The sequence below is a fragment of the Melanerpes formicivorus genome, unplaced genomic scaffold (assembly GCF_026170545.1).
Source record: "Melanerpes formicivorus ecotype bairdi unplaced genomic scaffold, bMelFor1.0.p_v2 SCAF_2, whole genome shotgun sequence".
In the NCBI taxonomy this organism is placed as follows: domain Eukaryota; kingdom Metazoa; phylum Chordata; class Aves; order Piciformes; family Picidae; genus Melanerpes; species Melanerpes formicivorus.
Window position 1 is genome coordinate 57,510,423 of NW_027142354.1, and position 22,506 is coordinate 57,532,928.

At 47.6% G+C, this 22,506-nt stretch overlaps 1 protein-coding gene across 1 annotated transcript in view; it reads left to right on the forward strand.

The window, feature by feature from the left end:
- Nucleotides 1-22,506, forward strand: part of COL23A1 (collagen type XXIII alpha 1 chain) — a 214,506-nt gene that overhangs the window by 141,960 nt on the left and 50,040 nt on the right. Inside the window, exon 3 of the mRNA XM_068162909.1 lies at nucleotides 15,202-15,246. Coding sequence (XP_068019010.1) covers nucleotides 15,202-15,246 — 45 coding nt within the window. The remainder of the gene's footprint in view (nucleotides 1-15,201; nucleotides 15,247-22,506) is intronic.

Here is a 22,506-nt window from a genome sequence, read left to right on the forward strand (position 1 = left end):
ATGAGGTCTCTTCTCAGCCTCTTTTTCTCCAGGCTAAACAACCCCAGTTCCCTCAGCCATCCCTCAGCAGACTTGTGCTCTCAGGAACATTGATCAATAATCAAATGACACCAACCCAATTCTTGGAAGACTGAGGCAGATATGCTGGAGAATTGTCCATCTGTGGGGTTAAAACTAGTGGCTGAAGCAGTGGTTTGAAACCCTTACAACCCTAGTGGCATATGGTTTGGGTTTTTTGTCTTGCTTTCAGTGTTCATTTCCATCTGCTGCACTCTCATACATGCTGAACTGACCTTCCAAAGGCTTCATTTATCTCCCCTGCAGAATTCAGTGGCGATATGTTTATATTCACGCCGGACTTCCAAGGTTCCTGCCCAAGGTTTCCTTAGATCCTCAGGTGAAATTACATCCAGTCTATCAATAGCTTAGCAGTGTCTCCTGGAATCCAGAAAGCAAAATTGAAAGCAGGATTCAGCTTCATTGTGTTGCATCTTAAATCCAGGTCTGATTTTAGTTACAGACTTGGCAAGAGGCAGCACTGAGCGTTGTATGGTAATCAATGGATGATGAAGGCCAGCCCTGCTGCCCTGCTTTGGGGAGAAACTGGCCTTTTCTTGCAGCCTTTCAAGAACAAGCTAGTCTCAGACAGTTAGCCAAAGGCTTTGTGCAGTGCCTGGAGCAGAGCATTTGGAAAACAGTGGCCTGTGGACAAAATTGGCTCCTAAAATGGTTCAAGCAAGCCTCAAATTGGCAACTTTGGGCAGTGAAATCTTGTGTGTTGGTTCTGGTTTCCAAATCATCTTTCTCTTACTGTGACCAAAGGATGCACAGTTTCTTGCCAGCCCATGCATCTGCAGCATCAATCCCCCACAATCCCACCTCTGCTCTTGTCCTTAGCACCAAACCAAGGGGAAGTTGGATGCTTTTGTTTCCCTTTTTCACTTTTCCCTGGCCTTGTTTTCTTCTTCCACCATATTTTGCCTTGTTTTTTACCTCAAACCAGGGCACTTTAAAATCCAAGTGGAAACTGATGGCAGTACCCAAACTTAGTAACATATTGGATAGCTTTGCTCAGAATAATTGCCTCTTGCTTTTCATCTTATCTCAATGTTTAAAGAACAATACCTCATCTCCTCTAAACCTTTGAACCTTTCCTGGAAACGGTTTGGTAAGTTGAACTGGCAATCCAGCATTTGTTTAGCTGATCTCTAAAACCCACAGATGATAGGAACTCAAGTACTTATCTGGGGCTTAAAGTTGCACAGAAATATTGTCAGAAATAATTTGAATTTCCTGTTTGATCTCTCAGATGCTTTCCACTATTAAAAGAAAACCTGAAGCCAAAAAACCCTCTGTGCTTCTCCCACACCGCTGCCTTCCTAGCCTGGAGATCCTGCTTTTTGACTTCAGAACGGGAAAGAATGCATTTAGCTGTTGTGTCAAAAGATTGAGGGACCCTAGTTCTTTACAGGGCTGAAAATGCTCTGAGTCCCTCTGAAAGATGCAGTTGGCTGTTTGGTAACAAACTGAGCATCTGGAAGGAGCAGCTGAGCGCAGTCAGTCGCTTCGTTGCAGCTTTCTGAGCCGTTCTGGACTTGATGATCTCCAAGGTCTTTTCCAACCTGGTTAGTTCTGTATCAATATGAAATGCAATATTTGGACCTTGAGTTTTCACCACAGTGAAGCTTTAACCACTGAGTTTCTCCTCATTTTTGAGTGAGTGTAATTAAAAGTAATCATTGTCTTCTCTTCCTGATGACCTGGGCAAACACCAGTTTTGCTGAGTGCACACAGTTTGCTTTCCCACCCATCTGAGATCTTTTCCACAATGGAATATAGGAAGTTTCATGGAAAATATAGTTTCCATTATACAGGCAGAGGCAGCACGTGCTGCAGTCATATTCACCCCATAGAAAGAATGCTGAGTTTCCTGCAGCAAGTGTGAATGATCAAAACACTATAACCCTTTTTACTGCTGTGTATCTGACCTGCACCACACAGCTTCCAGCAGAAATATGTTGAGGCAGCTGCAGTTCAAATTGCTAGCTGAGATCTAAAAGACCACACTTAAGAGCCCAGATAAATAAAAGCTGCTTAAGAGGAACATTTCTGCCCCCATTTAGGACTTAGGCTTTCTCCTGCCATAATGCTAATCCATGTCAAGACTGAATCCAACCAACAAGCAGGAGCATGATGGATCACACAGAGGCATTGGTAGGAGAATTAAAATACACAATAAAATGGAAGAGCAGCAGCACTGCCAGGCTGCACACAGGTGACAACTGCAGAAGCCTCTTCCCAACTCTATGAAGTATAAAAGACCATTCCAGAGACGAATTTCAATTGCCATCAGAAGGCAAGACAACTCAAGTCCAAGGTATCTGGGCTAGAGAGACAGGGGCATGTGGTCATGCCCAGCCCTTGGTGACCAGGCTGCAGAGACCAGAGTCAGGGTGAGAGGGAGCTCACTCCAAAGTGGGAAGGGGGATGTTACAGTTAGCAATGAGACTGAGCATGAAACAGCTGTAAGAGAGCAAGGTAAGGAGGAAGAAAAAAAAGGTGTATCAGCATGTATAAAACATAGTTGAGATACCAGAAAGCATGCTGACATCTCTTTGGCACAGGCCATGCCTTGGAGGCAGTTGGCACAAGGAGTGATGAGCGAAACAACACGAGCCAATACTCACAGAAGCTGCAAAGGCAAAAGGCTGTTACAGCCCTTTTCTACCAAGTTTTGGGCCTGCTCTGGCCCACAATTCAGTGTCAGTGGTTGTTATTATTCAGGTGCAAAGAGGGGATGATATATTGCTCACACATCTGGGGAATGTTTCAGTAACAACTTCATTGGAGACCCGAGGCTTCTCCCGGGCCAAGGCGTTGCACCGAGCCGCTTCCAAACACGCGGCTCGGCCGACAGCTCTCCGGGATGTGAGGTACGCTGTGGAGCTTTGCAAGTGCACATTAAACTGATCCATTACAAACATCACCACTGTGATTTGTCTAAGCATGCTCATTTGCTTACTCAATGCCTCTCCTGTGATGAACAGTTTGTTTTAGTTGGCTCTGTCAGGATCAGCAATCTTGCAAACAATACAGAATTAACCAGGTTGGAAAAGACCTTGGAGATCATCAAGTCCAACCTTTCACCCAGCACCATCTGATCAACTGAACCATGGCACCAAGTGCCTCATCCAGGCTCTTCTTAAACACCTCCAGTGATGGTGACTCCACCACCTCCCAGGGCAGCACATTCCAATGGCCAATCTCTCTTGCTGGGAAGAATTTCTTCGTAACATCCAGCCTGAACCTCCCCTGGCACAGCTTGAGACTGTGTCCTCTTGTTCTGGTGCTGGCTGCCTGGGAGAAGAGACCAACCTCTGCCTGGCTACAACCTCCCTTCAGGTAGTTGTAGACAGCAATAAGGTCTCCCCTGAGCCTCCTCTTCTCCAGGCTAGGCAACCCCAGCTTCCTCAGCCTCTCCTCACAGGGCTGTGCTCCAAACCCCTCCCCAGCTTTGTTGCCCTTCTCTGGACACCTTCCAGCAAGTCAATATCTTTCTTAAACTGAGAAGCCCAGAACTGGACACAGGACTCAAGGTGTGGCCTAACCAGTACTGAGTACAGGGCAGGATGACTTCCCTGCTCCTGCTGACCACACTGTTCCTGGTACAGCCCAGGATGCCATTGTCCTTCTTGGCCACCTGGGCACACTGCTCTCAACAACAAACCCCAAGTCTTTGAAATAGAAATACTTTCCCCCTCCCCCCGCCCCCATCTTTTCTGTTAGGATTTTTTCATCACTGATTTCATTGCATTATCAGGACTAAAATGAGAAACACTGCTTAGGAGCAAATATAGTATTTGAATAGAGGCCAGGAATTCCTCTTGCAGTGTAAGCTTTTGTGCAAAATAAAAGCCAAACAGCTGCTCACAACTTAAGTCTGAGTAAGTGATCTAATGCTATTGCTCTGGCTCTCCAATTTGAGGGTAAATTGTTTCTTTGCCAAAGACCTTGTGCCAGCCTACCTGGTCCCAATTTGTGAGAACAAAGTACATTGTTTCTGCTGCTCTGGGATTGAAATCATTGTATCTGATGGTTTTTTCCACCGTGATTTCAAGCCTGATGTGGGAATCCTCCACGAGATTGAGATTCTACTTCTCACCTCCAGGATGTATCTTAGTTAGGAGAGTATCTCCCTGCAAGGCTTGTCCAGCATGATGCATGGGGATGTTTTAATGCACCTGAAGGCTCTTTTAGGCCATAGGTGAAGCTGCATTTTGATTTATTTGGTTCTTACACACACACACACCCTCCCCAAGTATTCTATTCTCATTGTTTTGCTGAGCTCTTCAATAGCTGCAGTCAGTCATTGCTCCCTCACAATGATGTTAATGCGAGCCCTTTCCTGCCTGCTGAGTGGCATTTCAGCAGTTCTGCTCAGAACACCTCTCCCTGCACTGTGCCACTGGGAGAGAGGAGTTCCTGATGGCTGCATCATGTCTTCTAAATGACATTGTCAAAGAGATTGTTGGTCTTGTGTGTGACTGGCACAAACACTGGACTGAAGAGCACAGAGTCAGTAATATCTGATGTTCTTGTTTGGGTTGCAGTGAAGTTCACTGTGCAAAGTCCTCTCCTGAAAACACAGCCCATGGCTGCTTGATTTAGAATCATAGAATCGTTAGGGTTGGAAGGGACCTCAAGGATCATCCACTTCCAACCCCCCTGCCACGGGCAGGGACACCTCACACTACAGCAGGTTGCTCACAGCCACATCCAGCCTGGCCTTCAAAACCTCCAGGGATGAGGCTTCCACCACCTCCCTGGGCAACCTGTGCCAGTCTCTCACCACCCTCATGGGGAAGAACTTCTTCCTAACATCCAATCTCAATCTAGTCATTTCTATTTTTTTCCCATTCCCCCCAGTCCTACCACCCTAAAAAGCCCTTCACCAGAGGGACTTTAGAGATAACTGCACAGGTTCATGCTTTTAGATCATAGAATCACCTGGTTGGAAAAGACATTAAGATCATCCAGCCCAACCGTAACTTAACATCTCCCTGTATACACACAACTGTTAGACCACATCCTTAAGCTCCTCTTCCAAATGTCTTTCAAACACCTGCAGGGGTGGTGACTCCACCACTTCCCTGCTGGTACATGAGATGCAGTGTCCTGAATCCAAATATCCCCTCCCTACTTGAGTGGTCTCCTAAACAGCCATGCCAAGAAACGAGTCAGTCTGTAACCAAGACAGGACCTTGTTTTCTGGCTGGTTGGTTTGGGTTGGTTTTTTGTGTGTATGTAGAATAGAATAGAATTACCCAGGTTGGAAAATACCTTGGAGATCATCAAGTCCAACCCAGCACCATCTAATCAACTAAACCTTGTCACCAAGTGCCTCATCCAGTCTCTTCTTAAACAACTCCAGTGATGGGGACCCCACCACCTCCCTGGGCAGCACATTCCGATGGCCAATCTCTCTTTCTGGGAAGAACTTCTTCCTCACCTCCAGCCTAAACTTTCCCTGGTGCAGCTTGAGACTGTGTCCTCTTGTTCTGTTGGTGGTTGCCTGGGAGAAGAGACCAACCCCCACTTGACTACAACCTCCCTTTTGTTGGTTGGGTTGGGTTTTTTTCTTTTGTGGTGGTGTTATTTTGGTTGTGGGTTTTTTTCCTCTTCATTTGGGGTGGGTTTTTTCCCCTTACATCGGCATCTGGCTGCTTGCACATGGTCTGCTTCCTTTGGTGAGCTTCTTATTGGATAATTCAGAGCACATCTATGTTGAGTGTTTGGGAGGAGGATCACTGCCCTGTGTCCACCTTCCATCACTGAACTGTTGGGGACAGCATGGTAGTTTCACTTAATGTTTTATATTGGGTTGAATTACTTTGAAACAGCCAACCTTGTTAATATTCAGAGCTTATAGATGTTGATCTTTGTGACCCTGCTGTCACTGGGATAAAATGATCTGATTAAGTATTTCTAGCTTGTTTTGCACAGCCTTTACTCAACAGTTTTACAAGGCTTCATCAATGCTGGCTTGCTGCTCATCACCTGGTTGGATCACTGGAGGCTTGCAAGCTTGTTGGAAGCTAATCCAACATCATCATAACTTTTGGGTTTACAAAACCAGGCATTGATTGTTTGTGCTCAACTTAGCCAGGAGCTCACAAACACCACAGGGCTGCAAAACTTAAATCCCAGTGATGTGTCCTCTGGTTTCTCTTGAGCTGCAGCATGTGCTGGGGGTAACTTGCTGGTACCACTGAGCAGAAAAAAATGTCCCTAATTGTGGCACTTTCTCCCCACATATATCCTACCTGGGAAGGATTTTGCTGTGTGTTTAGGTTTTGCTTCACTCCTCTCTGCTTTTGCTCTGTGTTTTTTTTGGAGCATATGGCCTCATGGAGCCCTGGGCAAGGGTTAATGCAGATGATGGAAATAGAAACAGCTCCAGAAGCTGGCTTCATCTTTGTCTAACAGGTGATTCCTAACCCTCTCTCTTTATAATGATGATGTTGCTTGTGGGGCAATGTGTAGAAAACAAAATAGTTCTTCAAGAGGTGGAGGAAATCTCTTCTGCAGGCAGAAGGCTTGGAGGCTGGAGAAGGCTAAATGGAATAAAAATGCTTCTTTTGAAAGTCACAGGGGGGGAAGAATTTAACAGCTCTTTTGAAGGTGCTGATATTGTGATGTGGAATTGTGCAGGGTTGGAAGGGGTTTGAAACAGGAAACTTGGGGTTTTGTTAAGCTTGATTTGTTAACATGGAAGGTAAATCTGTTGGTGGTAACAGTGTGATGGTTGTGGGCTTGCTCCTAGGATGGGCTTGGCCCCATCTCTGGGATTCTTTATAGTTTGCATGTGGCAGCTTGAAGTCTCTCTGTTCTAGGAAGCTGAGGAGCAATGAGGGTGGAAAATCCTGCCAAACTCAGCGTTAACCAAAGCCTCTGTCCACAATTGCTTCCCTGGAAGCACAGCATTTAGACAAAATCTGTGACTCTCTGCTTAAAGTCTCTGATGTGCACACTGCTCTGTAGCCACTTGGATCTTTGCTGGCTAGATAGGAGAGAAACTGCATGATTCAGCTGCTCCCAGAGTCTTGATTTGCTGCTTTCTCTTCCATTTTTTTCAGGAGGATTGGAAATGACAGAGTATGTTTTCTTTTTTCCAGTGTGGGATCCTGGCTCTGGAATGGCTAATTCTGATTGTAGATAATATGCATTAGCTTTGAGTACTTCCGTGCTCCAAAAAGGCAATTCATCAAAACTCAAGTGCTTTGTGTCAGATCTGAATGTTTCACAAGAGATTTTGTAATCCAACATGTCAAACTTGGTTAAATGTGAGATTGTAACTGAAAACCAAAGGAAGTAATAAGTGCTTTGCTATCTTGCTTACCTTATGGAAGTGTCCTGCAGTCCTAGGGGCAAAAGAAAATTACTTCTGCAGGGACTGCACAGCTGGCTCACACTGCAGAGGTGCTCCAATAGCTGGGTGTGTGCAAACAGGATGGTGTTCCACAGGGGTAAAAGCAGTGCCTTGAGTAGGGCAGTGCTCATCTCCCTCTGCTGAATAACTCACTGCAGCTGGGTTGCTGGTGGCTTTTTGCTTCTGCCCAGGTGGCCAAGAAGGCCAATGGCATCCTGGCCAATATCAGGAATAGTGTGGCCAGCAGGAGCAGGGAAGACATTCTGCCCTGTACTCAGCACTGGTTATGCCACACCTTGAGTCCTGTGTCCAGTTCTGGGGCCCTCAATTTAAGAAGGACATTGAGACACTTGAATGTGTTCAGAGAAGGGCAACAAAGCTGGGGAGAGGTCTGGAGCACAGCCCTGTGAGGAGAGGCTGAGGGAGCTGGGGTTGCTTAGCCTGGAGAAGAGGAGGTTCAGGGGAGACCTTATTGCTCTCTACAACTACCTGAAGGGAGGTTGTAGCCAGGAGGGGGTTGGTCTCTTCTCCCAGACAACTAGCACCAGAACAAGAGGACACAGTCTCAAGCTGTACCAGGGGAAGTTTAGGCTGGATGTGAGGAGGAAGCTCTTCCCAGAAAGAGAGATTGGCCATTGGAATGTGCTGTCCAGGGAGGTGGTGGAGTCCCCATCCCTGGAGGTGTTCAAAAAAGGCTTGGATGTGGCACTTGGAGCCATGGTTTAGTTGTCAGGAGGTGTTAGGTATTAGGTAATAGGTTGTACTTGATGATCTCTGAGGTATTTTACAACTTTATTGATTCTATGATTAGTGATTATTTGAGCAGCAAAAAACCTGATTTACTAAGGCTTTCTCAGAAAGCAGAACTTGAGGGTACCTGACTGCATGCTTGTTGCAGGCAGTGATGCTCTAAGTTAGCTAATGCTGAAGATGAAGGTGGTGAAACATCACACTCAGGATGGAGCCAAGTCCACCACTAGAGCTGACTTGTCATAAATGGTCCCAGTAAACTTGCAGTAAATGGAATGGGTTGTCCAGGGAGGTGGTCGAGGCCCCGTCCCTGGAGGTGTTTAAGCCCAGGCTGGATGAGGCTCTGTCCAGCCTGATCTAGTGTGGGGTGTCCCTGCCCATGGCAGGGGGGTTGGAACTAGATGATCCTTGTGGTCCCTTCCAACCCTGAATGAAACTATGAAACTATGAAACTATGAATTCAGTCACGTGCCACTGAGGACTGCAGTGTGAGTCTGGCACTCCTGTTCCCCAGCTTCATCCCTACATGGTCTTCTAGCTTGTATCCACAGCAGGAAAAAAAGCCTGTGTTCATTCTGGCCTCAAGTTGTGCTAAAGGAGGTTTAGGTTGGCTATTAGGAAACGTCTCTTCTCTGAAAGAGTGAAGAAATTGTCAAGCCCTGGAACAAGCTGCCTGGAGCAGGGGTACAGTTCCCAGCCCTGGAGGGATTTAAGAGCTGTGCAGATGTGGTGCTGAGGAACTTAGTTTAGTGGTGACCTGACAGTGCTGGGTTAATGGTTGGACTTGATCACCTTTAATGTCTTTTCCAACCAAACCAATTCTGTGACTTCCCAGGTTCCTGTTGATATGTGCTTGTCTTGCCTCACAAGTATGTGTCTGAAAAGAGGAGGCTGTAACTTGTTTTGTTGGGGATTTTTAACCTTTCAAGGTGTTTTAAGCATGTAGGAGCCACATGGGTGCAATACACAGAGGTGGGCACTGTTATAAAGAAACAGGAAGCCAAATATGTGTGGATGTTTGTTCACAGACACTAGCTGAAGGGTTTTCCAAGTCACCATCTCTGCTCAGGGCTTGTGCTGAGGCAGCTGTCTCAGCACAGATGTGGGAAACTGAAGTCTGCCACAAAAACCTTTCTACCTTGCATGCAGCTGCCAAAATATGCATCCTCTTGTTATAAAAATAGAGGGGGGGTATCCTGCAGACATCTGCTCCTACCCTGCAGCTGTGCCAGCATATTATCTGGAAATGGCCTGAGTAAGACCAGCCATAACAAGAGAGGGGGGGTTAAAAAATCCCATGTTTGATGTAAGTGCAATTGTGGCTTTATTCCAGTCACTTCTTAAATTATATCTCAAATTCAGTTTATCTTCATGCCCTGGTGACTAAACAAAAGAGCTGTATGCACTTGACTGTTTGAAGGAGCTGTCTCTGGGTGTGGGGGTTAAAAACAAGAGAAATGATTTAAGGGTGTGGGGTGGAAATCCAGAGTACTGAGCAAGCAGCTCCAGCTCAGTTGTTTAGAATGGAGCATACTCACTTCTTTGGTGTATAGATCATTTCACTTCTTGAACGAGCTTGAATCATTTTATTCTTCTTCTTCTATTTATTTTTCCCACCCTTTGCAACAAGCTTCCACCCAGGGGATGAGGAGCAACAGTTAAGAAAAACACTTCTACACCCTGAATTTGTCTGCTCTGAAAACACTGTTGCATCTCAAGCAAGTATTGCTTGTGTGCAGGTTTCATCAGCGTTGGTGGATGTCAGAGTGGGGACCTGGATTCCTTTGCTGCACCACTGGGTGGGTTTGGGACCATGTGTCCCACCCTCTCACTGGCTATCCCTTACTTTAGCTCAGCTGTAGGTGAAGGAGAGTTTGGGGTTGTAAACTTCAGTTCTGAGGTCCTGAGGTGCTTTAGCTGAAATGCTGCCCCGTTGGTATTCCAGTAACAGCAGCAATATAGCAGTTGGGCTTCTGGAACAGGAGTTTTCTTCCCCAAGGTTGAGCACAGCTCCCCAGAACGTTGTGAGGGGGATGCTTGTGTGCATCCCTGCTCAGAAAGGCTGTGTGGATGTATGAGAAGGAAAACAATTTGTTGCTTGTTGTGCATCTTGAAAGCAACTGGGTCATGTATTGAACTGCCAGGAGCTTTCCTCAGCTAGCAGCTAGAGGTTTCTTTCTGGGTGGCTTTTCTATTAACATAAAACATAGCCCAGGATTTCAGAGAGGTTTTGGGGGGTACTTGCTCCAAATTTTAAATGAATCTAGGCAGGGGTTTTTTTTTGTGTTTTTATTTCATTTGGAAAACTTCTGTGGACTGCATGTTTCCAATCTGTGTCTGGTATTTACTTTGAATCTTTGGGTCTGTTGGAATCCCAAGCCAGAAAGGTTCATGCAAAGTGTTGTGACCCAAAACTGTTTAATCTTAGATCTGTGGTTTCGAAGCCCACTGCCTGACCTGAATACCTGATGAGTATCAGCTGAGCAAGCATCACAGAATCTGACTTCTGCCCATGAACCATAAACCTTTTCCCTAGGGAACAAGCAAGTAAATTGGCCTTTGTTCAGGAACAGCCAGCTAGACCAGGGCCGTGGTTTCCTCATGCTCAATACCAGATCCCACCGTGTGCTGCTGCAACCTTCTCCTTCCTCCTAAGTGAAGCCACGTGGGAAAAAGGGGAGGGGGGGAGAAAAGAAAAAAAATTACAAAGGAATCCACTTTTCTGAGAGTGGCTGAACCAACCAATTTGTCCAAGCCATTCTTCTGGCTGATGCATTTTTAACTGAGAAAAACAAAAGGACTGATGCGTTGAAGGTAACTTGGATAATGCCTAAAGGGAAGAAGGGGGAACGGAACCTGAACCATTCCAAGCTCACAAAACAGAGCTAAATGCAAGCACCTGAGAGGGGTAGGTACTCCAAAATGGTGTAAAACTTAATCCTGTGTTAGAGCATAAATTAGGCATGAGTTCATCCAGAAAATAAGACCCTTAGAGTAAGCTCAAGGTTGTTGATTATGTGGTCGCGACATGATCAGCTCGCTGTATCCATGCCTGCAGAGGGGAAAAAAACCTCCTCTGCCTTAAAGGTATCCACTAGAAGAAGTCTCTCTGTCCCTTGGCCAAGGTTTTTACTTGAACCTTTTTCCTCCCAAATACTTCTGTGCCATGGTTTAGTTGATTAGATGGTGTTGGATGATGGGTTGGACTCGATGATCTCAAAGGTCTGTCGTTTCCAACCTGGTCTATTCTCTGTTCGGTGCTCTCCCCTCTCTCTCTGTTCGGTGCTCTCCCCTCTCTCTCTGTTCGGTGCTCTCCCCTCTCTCTCTGTTCGGTGCTCTCCCCTCTCTCTCTGTTCGGTGCTCTCCCCTCTCTCTCTGTTCGGTGCTCTCCCCTCTCTCTCTGTTCGGTGCTCTCCTCTCTCTCTGTTCGGTGCTCTCCCCTCTCTCTGTTCTGTGCCCGCTCTCCTCTCTCTGTTCGGTGCTCTCCCCTCTCTCTGTTCTGTGCCCGCTCTCCTCTCTCTGTTCGGTGCTCTCTCTCCTCTCTCTGTTCTGTGCCCGCTCTCCTCTCTCTGTTCTGTGCCCGCTCTCCTCTCTCTGTTCTGTGCCCGCTCTCCTCTCTCTGTTCTGTGCCCGCTCTCCTCTCTCTGTTCTGTGCCCGCTCTCCTCTCTCTGTTCTGTGCCCGCTCTCCTCTCTCTGTTCTGTGCCCGCTCTCCTCTCTCTGTTCTGTGCCCGCTCTCCTCTCTCTGTTCGGTGCCCGCTCTCCTCTCTCTGTTCTGTGCCCGCTCTCCTCTCTCTGTTCGGTGCCCGCTCTCCTCTCTCTGTTCGGTGCTCGCTCTCCTCTCTCTGTTCGGTGCTCTCTCTCCTCTCTCTGTTCGGTGCTCTCTCTCCTCTCTCTGTTCGGTGCTCTCTCTCCTCTCTCTGTTCGGTGCCCGCTCTCCTCTCTCTGTTCGGTGCGCTCTCTCCTCTCTCTGTTCGGTGCGCTCTCTCCTCTCTCTGTTCTGTGCGCTCTCTCCTCTCTCTGTTCTGTGCGCTCTCTTCTCTCTCTGTTCTGTGCGCTCTCTTCTCTCTCTGTTCTGTGCGCTCTCTCCTCTCTCTGTTCGGTGCGCTCTCTCCTCTCTCTGTTCTGTGCGCTCTCTCCTCTCTCTGTTCGGTGCCCGCTCTCCTCTCTCTGTTCGGTGCGCTCTCTCCTCTCTCTGTTCGGTGCGCTCTCTCCTCTCTCTGTTCTGTGCGCTCTCTCCTCTCTCTGTTCTGTGCGCTCTCTTCTCTCTCTGTTCTGTGCGCTCTCTTCTCTCTCTGTTCTGTGCCCGCTCCTCTCTCTGTTCTGTGCCCGCTCCTCTCTCTGTTCTGTGCCCGCTCCTCTCTCTGTTCTGTGCTTTTTAGCAATGTACCCCCAGAAGACTCCCTGAGAGCCTTAGCAGCGTATGGCTTGAAGGAGATGGGCACAGATGTATGGTTAATATGTCTGTATGTGTGTCCTCAGAGAAGGGTCATATGTAGGGGGAGTACAAGTGAAAATACAGCCCAAGCCTGGTGCCACAAGTTCTTAGGTAAAGATGTGTTTCCCTGGTTTAACATTCCAAAGCCAGTGGCTGTGTTCAGTGAGATTTTAGCTGGGCAGTGCCTTCAGGCTCTCCTATTGATGTTTAAAATTTGCCTTGTCCTCGAGGAACCTTATGAAGCCCAACAGCTTGGTAGCCATTTGCCCATCAAGCTGAGGGGACAGGAGGCAATGACAGCCTTCAAAGCCTGGCAGCATGGGTCAATGGCCAGATTAGAGACTGGGGGGCACTTGGTACCATGGTTTAGTTGATTAGATGGTGTTGGATGATAGGTTGGACTTGATGATCTCAAAGGTTTTTGCCAACCTGCTTTATTCTATTAGAATCAGTTGTAAGGAGTAAAATGATGTTACACACACACAGTGCCCTAGACCTCTTTTTCCTGGTGGTGATGGAGTTCATTGAGCAGCCCGATGTGCAGTTCCCCAATTTGCAATGCATTAAGTAGTGCAAACAGGAGTGTTGCACTGGGAGCAAGTACCCAGCTTGGGCTCTTGACAGTGTAAGCTCCACAATGATGTTGGGTTTTATCTTTTACTCTTTTGTTTGAACACTTCATTTACCCACAGCAGATGACCTAAGTGGCTGCTACCCAGCAGGACAGCTCAGACTGTGGCCTTACCTAGTTTCTGACTAGCTATTAGATGCACCCATCAGCTCTCCTTCATATTGTTTAGAAACACCAACAGCCTTCATGCTTTGCCTTTGGGTTACTAAATCCATCATCTCACTGGAAAGCTTATGGTGTTGTCAGAAATTGCATATTATGCCCTGGATTAAGGCTGTTTAGCTTGAGTGTGACAAGCTGTTTAAAAATAGGCTGGTTTATGCTTTGTGTTCATTCTCCTCTCCAAAACTGTCTTTCATAACAATGTAAATAAAGAACTCCCACAACTGATACAGCAGAGCTGGCACTGTTAGAAGAAAAGGCTCAGAGATTACCCAATAGACATTAATGCAACATAAATCTTAATTATATTGAACAAGCATCAGACTGCAAGGCCTTGGGAGATGGAGTCATTAGGTAACAGTTTACAGTGAACATTTATCTTCAAACAAATTCCCAAGCCTTCTTGATTTCCTTTGTAGTCTCTTAAATGGGTTGGAAAGCAGAGGTGTAGTATGGATCCACTTTCTGCCCAGCTCTCCTGGCAGTACCCAAAGCTGACCTCCCAGCAGAGGCTGGAAATCACTGAAATAATTTCCAGTTGTGCAGACCATGGAATTAATCATGTGCAGGATGGGGCTGCAGACAGCATTCATCATAGAATCATTTGGGTTGGAAGGGAGACCTCTAAAGCTCATCCAGTCCAACCCCCTCTGCAGTCAGCAGGGACATCCTCAACTAGATCAGGCTGCCCAGAACCCTGCCTCATCTTGAATATGTCCAACCACCTCCCTGGGCAACCCATTTCAGTGCTCCACCACCCTCATGGTGCAGATCTTGTTCCTAGCATCCAATCTAAATCTCGTCTAGTTTGAAGTCGTTGCCTTTCATCCTACCACTACAGGCCTTTGGAAACAGTCTCTTCCCATCCTTCTTGCAGCCAGCAGCAGAAAGGAGACTGAGCAGCATGGTTTCACAGGCAAAAAACTGAGCTCTTGCTTTCTGTTACTAGCATTGCTGTCACCCAGCAAATGCTCCTCCAGAGCTGGCTGACCTGCTGCAGAAGGCTACAAAAAGAGGCTTTTAGTCCCCATCTGGCAAGACACATTCTGTGGGAGCATGGGTGCTGCCAGCTCCTGGGCAGGGAAGCCTTGCTTGAGCCAAGAGGCTGCAACATGTCAGCTAGCAGCATGAAGGACATAGTGGTAAGGCTCTGTCAGGGAGCTGGGTGCTCAGTGTGTGATGGAGCAAGGTTCTGCATCCATGTTTATTGTTGAAGTGCCATTTATTCCTTGATTAATGTCACTTATATTATTGATCACTTAGCTGTTGCTACCCAGAAGGTAAGCCAGTTTCATATCTGAAACCTGGGTTTGCAGTGACAAATGTGTAGTCAGATCTAAGCTGTGTTAGCAGCCTGCACAAAAGCTTTCTCTGGCACAGAAAGCAATTAGTAGCCAAAGGTTTCTGTTCCTCATTTTAATGCTTTTGAATGTTGTGATTTGCAGGACTGCAACAGCCCTTTGCAGAATGCACACAAACTGGCAACTCTCCTGCCAAGTTCTTCCCCAGAATTTTGGAGCATTTAAGAGCTGCTGCCCTCTACTACATAGCTGACACCAATGACTTTAAAAGTGGTTTCCCAGGAGCCTGGCTGCAGCTTTCACACCCAAACAAAATGGCAGTGACAAAAAGGCAGCATTTGAGATGTCCAGCCTGCTTCTGTTTGGGTAGTTCAGAAGGGGGGCAATATGAGAGGTGGTGTGGATCCAAAGGGATGGGTATGTGGTGGGGTCTCCTCCCTAACTCACTGCCCAGGGAATATCACTAACCTTCTGCTCTCTGCTTCCTGCAGGCCCTCCGGGGAGGCGAGGGAAGCCCGGCCGGCGTGGAGAGCCAGGTAAGCATCACCTTACCCCAGTGGCATCACTGGGCACCCCAGGGGTGGCATGAGGCTGGATGGGGATCTTTATCTCATGGACTGTGGAATGGGTTTGGGTTTTTTAGTTAAAACAACCGAAACACCAACCAACAACCACCCACTCAAACCACAGCTCCCCATCCCCCTGCAACCACAGATAAAACATACCCCCAAGGGCAAAACTCCTGCTTGATCTGCCCTTCCATTTCTGCCTTGTAGCATTCAGACCTATCACTATCACATCTAGCAGTGAATCATAGAACCATGGAATGTTATGGGGTGGAAAAGACCTTTAAAGCTCACCTAGTCCAACCCCTCTGCAGTCAGCAGGGACATCTTCAACTAGAGCAGGTTGCTCAGAGCCCCATCCAACCTGACCTGGAATGACTCCAGGGATGGGACATCTACCACCTATTTGGGCAACCTGGGCCAGGGTCTCACCACTGTCAATGTCAAAAATTTGTTCCTTGTGTCTATTTAAATCTCACCTCTTTTAGTCTCAAGCCATCCCCTCTCATCCTGTCACAACCCCGCTGAAAAGATTGTCTCATCTTCCTTATAAGCCCCTTGTTAGTACAGGAAGGCCACAGTAAGGTCTCCCTGGAGCCTTCTCAAGGCTGAGCAATGCCAGTTCCCTGTCCTAATAGCAGAGGTGTTGTGTTCCTCAGATCATTTTTGTGGCCTCCTCTGGACTTTCTGTAACAGGTCCATATCTTGTGCCAAGTGAAGTGAGGCTGTGAATTAGCATAAAAACATAGACCCCTCACCACCATGCTTGGGGGCAGATGTGCACTGGCTTGGTCCCTACATGAGGGCAGAATGTCTGTCCATTGCCTGCCAGTCCCACATGTGTGGTGGATGGTGGCAGTGTTTCAGAGTTGGGGATAATCAAACCTCAGCCCCCAGCCTTGGGCAGATCCCCTGGGCACTTGGTGTGCCCTCAGACCTGGTGAAAGCAGACTGGCCTCACTGGGAGATTCTATTGGAGCTGTTTGCTTTCATGATATGCCTCAGTCAGTTTGGTATCTGGTGGGTTGCTGGGCTTTCGTTCCCTGCCTTGTGAAACGGGAAAGCACTGATCCCATTTCAGCTGGGCAGAGGTGCTGTTTACATTCTGCTGTGAGCTCCGAAGTGATGTTGGAGAAGGGAGAGACGTGGCTGGCATTGCTTTTTCCAAGGAGAGCTGTCAGACAGGACCAGACCTCAACAGGCACACAGTTTGCAACTGCCTCTGCATGGCAGAAAGCAGCAGATGAAGTTTTATGCTTCTTGTCTCTGAAGTTCTTGAGTGTTGAAACAGTGAGTGGGGAGCAGGTAGAGGTTTGTTTGCCGAGGAGCTTCCTCTCTGCTGCCTGTTGCTTTGGCAAGCACACGGCTGGGTTAGCACAAAGAGCAGCATAACTTGCTGATCATCAGGATCTTAAACTCTAACTTTTTTAACTGTGGGGAAGGGAAATCAGGGGTTTGTGCTGCCCTCCATGGACTGGTCTGGGTGGAAGGCTGGCATTTCACAGTGCATTGGGTTTTCTCAGATATTTTTGCTCCTGAAGCATCAGGGATTACTCATGCCCAAGGGCTGAGTACTACACTCCTGGGGGTGATGATGGATCCCAGCCAGCTGCATTAAACCCTGCTTTCCTAGCAGTTGGGCTGGAGGGATGGCCAGCAGGTAGCTTTGACTCTCTTAGTTTGTCAGTGTTTGAGTAACACTAAGGGCTTCAAGGAGCATGGTGGAGCACAGCATTCAACCAAAGGCAGCTGGTGAGGTCAGGCAGTGCATTTGGGTTTCACGTGCCGGCATTCACATGAACATTGCCCAAGATGTGTCTCTAATCCATGCAAGAACTTGGGAGGTGATGCTGAGCTTGAGCATGCCCTTGTCCTTCACTGCCATCTCCTTGCTTCATGTGAGAGCCACTGGAAAGTGACATCCTCAAGTGGCATTTGGGCATCCCTCTGAGGCAGAAAGCTGCCAGGGGATCAGTGCAGGACCAACAGGAAAACAAGTAAGGGGGAGGGGGGGACACCCAATCATGAATAACAACTCATGGGTTTTTGAACATTTGTGCCATTGTGGAGGAAAACTGAGGAGAGTGCAGCAGACACCCATGAGCACACCAGCACAGACACCCTCAAAGGGCCACCCCAGTTAAATCCAGCTCTTGCAACACAGCCCCCACGGCTTGCTCTGCAGATAGAAAGGGGAGAGCAGACGTCCCTCTGTATATTGGTTTTGGCCCAGCTGCCAGCTGTTTGTTTTCACAGATAGCTTGAATATGTATTTCCATATTTGTTTGAGAACCTGACCACTCACATAAACCAGGTCATTGTTCCTTTGCTACAGCTGATCAATGTGGATAAAAGTTTGTTTGTGCAGCGTGATAGTGCCCATCCCCGGGGACCCTGCCTGGTTGTAGCTTTACAGCCTCCAGATCAGTGCTGCTGCAGCACTGCCAAGGGCAGCATTTTTTTTTTCAGGGCAGTTGTTGAAATGGTTGTGTTGAAAAACTCTTTCTGGTTCATACTGAAAGCTTCAATGTGAAGCCCTCAGAAACAAGCAGAGAAGCTTCTGAGAGATATTCTGTCCCTTTTCAGTCTCACCCTCTTGTTGATTTAAGCTGAGACTGAATCCTACATATTTTTTTCCTGATGATATTTTTTTTCATGATCCATCCTGTGATGGATTCACATTAAAAAATAAATAATAGATTAATCCAGCAGCTCTGTTTCTCTAAAGGAAGAATTCATCATCCTGAAAGCACGCTGAGACAACTGCTCTTACCATAGAACGATTCCATACCCTAAAAGATCCATTTTAAACCATTCTGAGAAGACAAAAAAACTGGGGGAGAAACCTAAACCACCACAACAAAAAACCCACAACAAACCAAACCCAGCCAAGCAACAACAGAACAACCAACCAAGACCCAAAGCTGTTCAGGTTGGAAGTGGGACAAGCCTGGCTGCATGTGCTGAATTGCAGGGGTGAGCCACTGTTGCTGCCTCCTGGTTCTCCCCCAGGGCAGGTTATGGGTTCCCCTGTGTTCCCTGCCTCTGGGCTGGGCTTGGTTTTATTTTGGGTAGAGAAGCATAAATGCAACAAATTCACCCTTCCCTCCCTGGGGAGCCTGCTGGCAGCAGGGGTAGTGCTAAACCCCTGCCTTGTACTTCACCTCTCCAGCAGTGGCACAAGCTTTTCATGGTGGCACGGCCACCCCTGCTGCCATCTCTTCTGCAACCTCAATCAGCAAGCCAGGTAGCTGGGTGAGCATTTTTGTTGCTGTCATGGCAGCTAAACAAGCCTGGGAGTGGTGGAGTTAAATGGCTCCATCTGACCCATTTTGTTTTCCCTTGTTGCCATCTGGCTCCATGGCAGTGGTGGATGTGGCAGGGGAGCAGCACAGGTGTCCCAGGTCTGGCCATGGGGATGGAGTCTCTGGGTGACATTCATCCGAGAGGCTGCTTTGAAAAGCTAATTTATTCTGCTGTTGCCACCATGAGGCCAGAACATTAACACCAGCAGCCTCTTTGGGGAGGTGTCACTCCTGAGCTGGCCCTTCAGCTGTCCAGTCTGGTCCAGCAGTTCCCAAGCTCCATCCCATCCTGCCGAGACCAACACACAGGTCCCATCACCCTTCTCCCTGCACGTCAGCCTCAGTGGTTTCTTGTGCAGCTGGAAAGCAAGCAGAGGATTGAAGACCCAGGTCCCTGGCAATGGTGCATACATAGAAAACCTCTTTCTAGTAGAGCCTCGTGTGGGACTTGCAGCCTTCCCTGAGTGTGAGGTGGAAGGAAGGTTTTGCGGCGCTGGCTGTTGTGGTTGGTCCTGACAGCCATCCTGCACGTCTCAGATGCAGTTCCCCTCCCATGCCAAAGGCAAACTCATGTTTGATGTCATGTTAGTTTATTTTCTCAACATGATGTGTCCCAGTGAGGATGCAGTGCAACTGCTGAAGTGAGTGCTTGTGAAAGAACATGGATTTTAGCAGGGGACCCAGGAGGTTTTGCTTCCCCTCTCGCTGCGTGAGCAGGATGGGATATGGCTGTGCAGCCCTCCTGAGGCTTTCGGTTTGTTTTGGTAAAAATTGATCCATCCCAGGGTGTTCCTGAAGGATGGATGAATCTAAGCCAGGATCTGAGAATTTAGCCAGTTTAAATATTGGTTCAAAGTCTCTGTACAACTGGACGGCAAGAGGTGGTGCTTGTGCCTCTTGTCACTGCCTGCTGGTTTCCTCCCCTGGCTTGAAGATTGATCCAAAAACTGCTCTGAACCTCAAAGGGAAAACAGGACAAAATGCACCTTAATTCTGGGAAGCCTCTGAATTGGGTCTGTGCTCTCCTTAGATGAAGCAAGAGCTGATTTGGACATAAAGACCTAAAGCTGGTCGCTGTGGCATCGGGCCATGCCTGTTTGGATCAGCTCAGAGCAGCTTCAGCAGAAGGGATTAAACCTTGACCATTGCAGGCACAAAGCTGTCCTTACAGGTAGGCCTGGAAGGGCATTTTTTTTGGAAGAAGTGCTACTTCATTGGGAAATGCTGACTTGGCAAAAAACAAATTGCTGTTTCTGGCAGCAAAAGGTTTTGTTTACAGACTTTTTCCATTTTACAAAGACTTGTAGGGGAAATGTTTTGAAGTGGTTGAAAGGGGATAAAAGTCTTCTGCCCCCCCCACCCCCCTCCTCCCCACCCTGACTTTTAGGTTCCAAATCTGCACTACCCTGCCACTGTTTCTTCAGTTGGAGCTTCTACCAAAGTTTTGATCCCCAGTTGTTTGTTTGTTTGTTCTCACAGCTTCTCTGTTTACAGAAACATCCTGGATTGGGACAGGGAGGGATTCAAAGCTGTTCTCAAGGAGCAAAAGCAAAGCAGTTTCTGTGCAGGGAAATACTCTCTCTCCCCTAGCTTTACACATGCTAACCCCCCATGTTTTCCACATTAAGGCCCTTCCAAACCCTTTGGCCATGAGATTGTGTGGACCAGTGTAAATACACAGTTGCTGTTGTTCAATGAGCACGAGCATGCATGTGGGTAAACAGTGCAGAACTCTGATTTCTTTGGGGATTTTCAGTGCTCCCGGTGTTTCACATGATGAGATGCATAAACACATCCCAGGACTGCTTTGGCTTCTACTGAACTTCAGGAAAAGTCAAACCTGTCCCATATTTGATCTCAACACCGAGGCTCTCTGCTCAGAGAGTGTTTTCCCTGTGCACCCCAGTGCTGAGGCACAGGTAGAAGTTATTGAGGTCAACAGCAAATGGCAAATACTCTTGTTAGACTGATGTAGAACTCAGCTCTGTGGTTGTTTATGACTGTAGCAGTTGTCCTCCTCCCTTGTTGCTCAGGACTTAGTTATTCCCCTTACAGCCTGTGATAGTTTCAGGCTGTGCCTTTAAGAAAGGTAGCTGCAGATTCTCTACCTGCACAGTGGAATGTAAAAAGGAAAAGGTGGATGAGTTAAACCATCACGCAGCCTTGAGGATTAATAACTCTATTTACTTGTTGTGTGTGTATGAGTACACAGAATCACAGGAGGTTAGGGGTTGGAAGGGACCTCCAAAGCTCATCCAGTTCAACCCTCCTGGCCAAAAGCAGGATCACCCAGGGCAGGGCACACAGGAATGCATGCAGGCAGGTTTTGGAGGTCTCCAGAGAAGGCAAGTCTGTTCATTTATGTCTATATACACATATTTTGTATTTCCCTCATGCATATCTATAGATGTATGTATCTTCAAGTGGCCACAGAAGCGTGCCTCTGCTACCTTGGGGACAGCTCCCTTGCCCATTAAGTGCAGGACCAACAGGAAAACAACTAAGGTGGGGGGACACCCAATCACCATCTCCTGGTTTTTTGAGCAGCAAGGTCTCCTCTGTCTGCTCCTGAGCTGCTGGAAAGCTCTGGCAGGTTTTACTTCCCCCTCTGTCCTGTCCCGGCAGGAAAACTCGCATGATAAATGCTTTGCAGATTGGACACAAACGGTAGCTTATCCCCAAATTCCTAAGCTGCAAAAACACAGGGAGAGGAATGACTGTGACCTGTCATTTCCCACATGTTTGTGTAGCGTGGGGATGATGCCACTGTGACCTGCTGGGCCTTTGGCTACCCCAGACGGCCTCCGTCTTAGTCAGTCGGGAAATCTGGGTCATTTATGTTGAAGGAGTTTCTATTTTCACTTCCTGCTAGCACAACTGTTCCTGTTTTTCAGGAATCTCTTGGTGGTTCCAAATCTCTCCACGCCCTTGGAGGCTCAGGGCAGGAGGAGTTTGCTGTACAGCAGCAGTGTGTGCTGCAGGTCATGGAAAAGCACAGCGTGTTTCCCTTATTTAGAGCAAATCAGTGGGAGATCAAAGCTTGTGCGGTGCAGGTTATTTTGGTCTTCTCCTCCCCCTTCTAAAATAAGCCCTCACATTAAATTTTGGCAGGGTTTTAAATGCACTAAGGCTGTTTCCAACTTTTATTCATTATAATAAGAATTTCTAAGTGGTTTCATTCTGTCTTTTGAGATCACAGAATCATTAAGGTTGGAAAAGACCTTGGAGATCGAGTCCAACCATCAACCCAACACCACCATGCCCCCTAAGCTGTGACCCCAAGTGCCATGCCTGCACATTTTTTGAACCCCTCCAGGGATGGTGACTCCATCACCTCTCTGGGCAGCCTGTTCCAATGCCTGGCCACTCTTTCACTAAAGAAGTTTTTCTCATCATAGAATCATGGAATCATGGTTGGAAGGGACCTCCAAAGGTCATCTAGTTCAACCCCTGCTGCAGCAAGCAGGGGCATCCTCAACTAGATTAATCTAAACCTGCCCCAGCACAATTGGAGGATGTTTTAGAATAGAATAGAATTAACCAGGTTGGAAAAAGACCTTGGAGATCATCCAGTCCAACCTTTCACTCAATACCATCTAATCAACTAAACCATGGCACCAAGTGTCTCATCCAGTCTCCTCCTAAGCACCTCCAGGGATGGTGACTCCACCACCTCCCTGGGCAGCACATCCCAATGGCCAATCTCTCTTGCTGGGAAGAATTTCTTCCTCGTATCCAGCCTAAACCTCCCCTGGTACAGCTTGAGACTGTGTCCTCTTGTTCTGTTGGTGGCTGCCTGGGAGAAGAGACCAACCCCCACCTGGCTACAACCTCCCTTCAGGTAGTTGTAGATGGCAATAAGGTCATCCCTGAGCCTCCTCTTCTCCAGGCTAAGCAACCCCAGCTCCCTCAGCCTCTCCTCAGA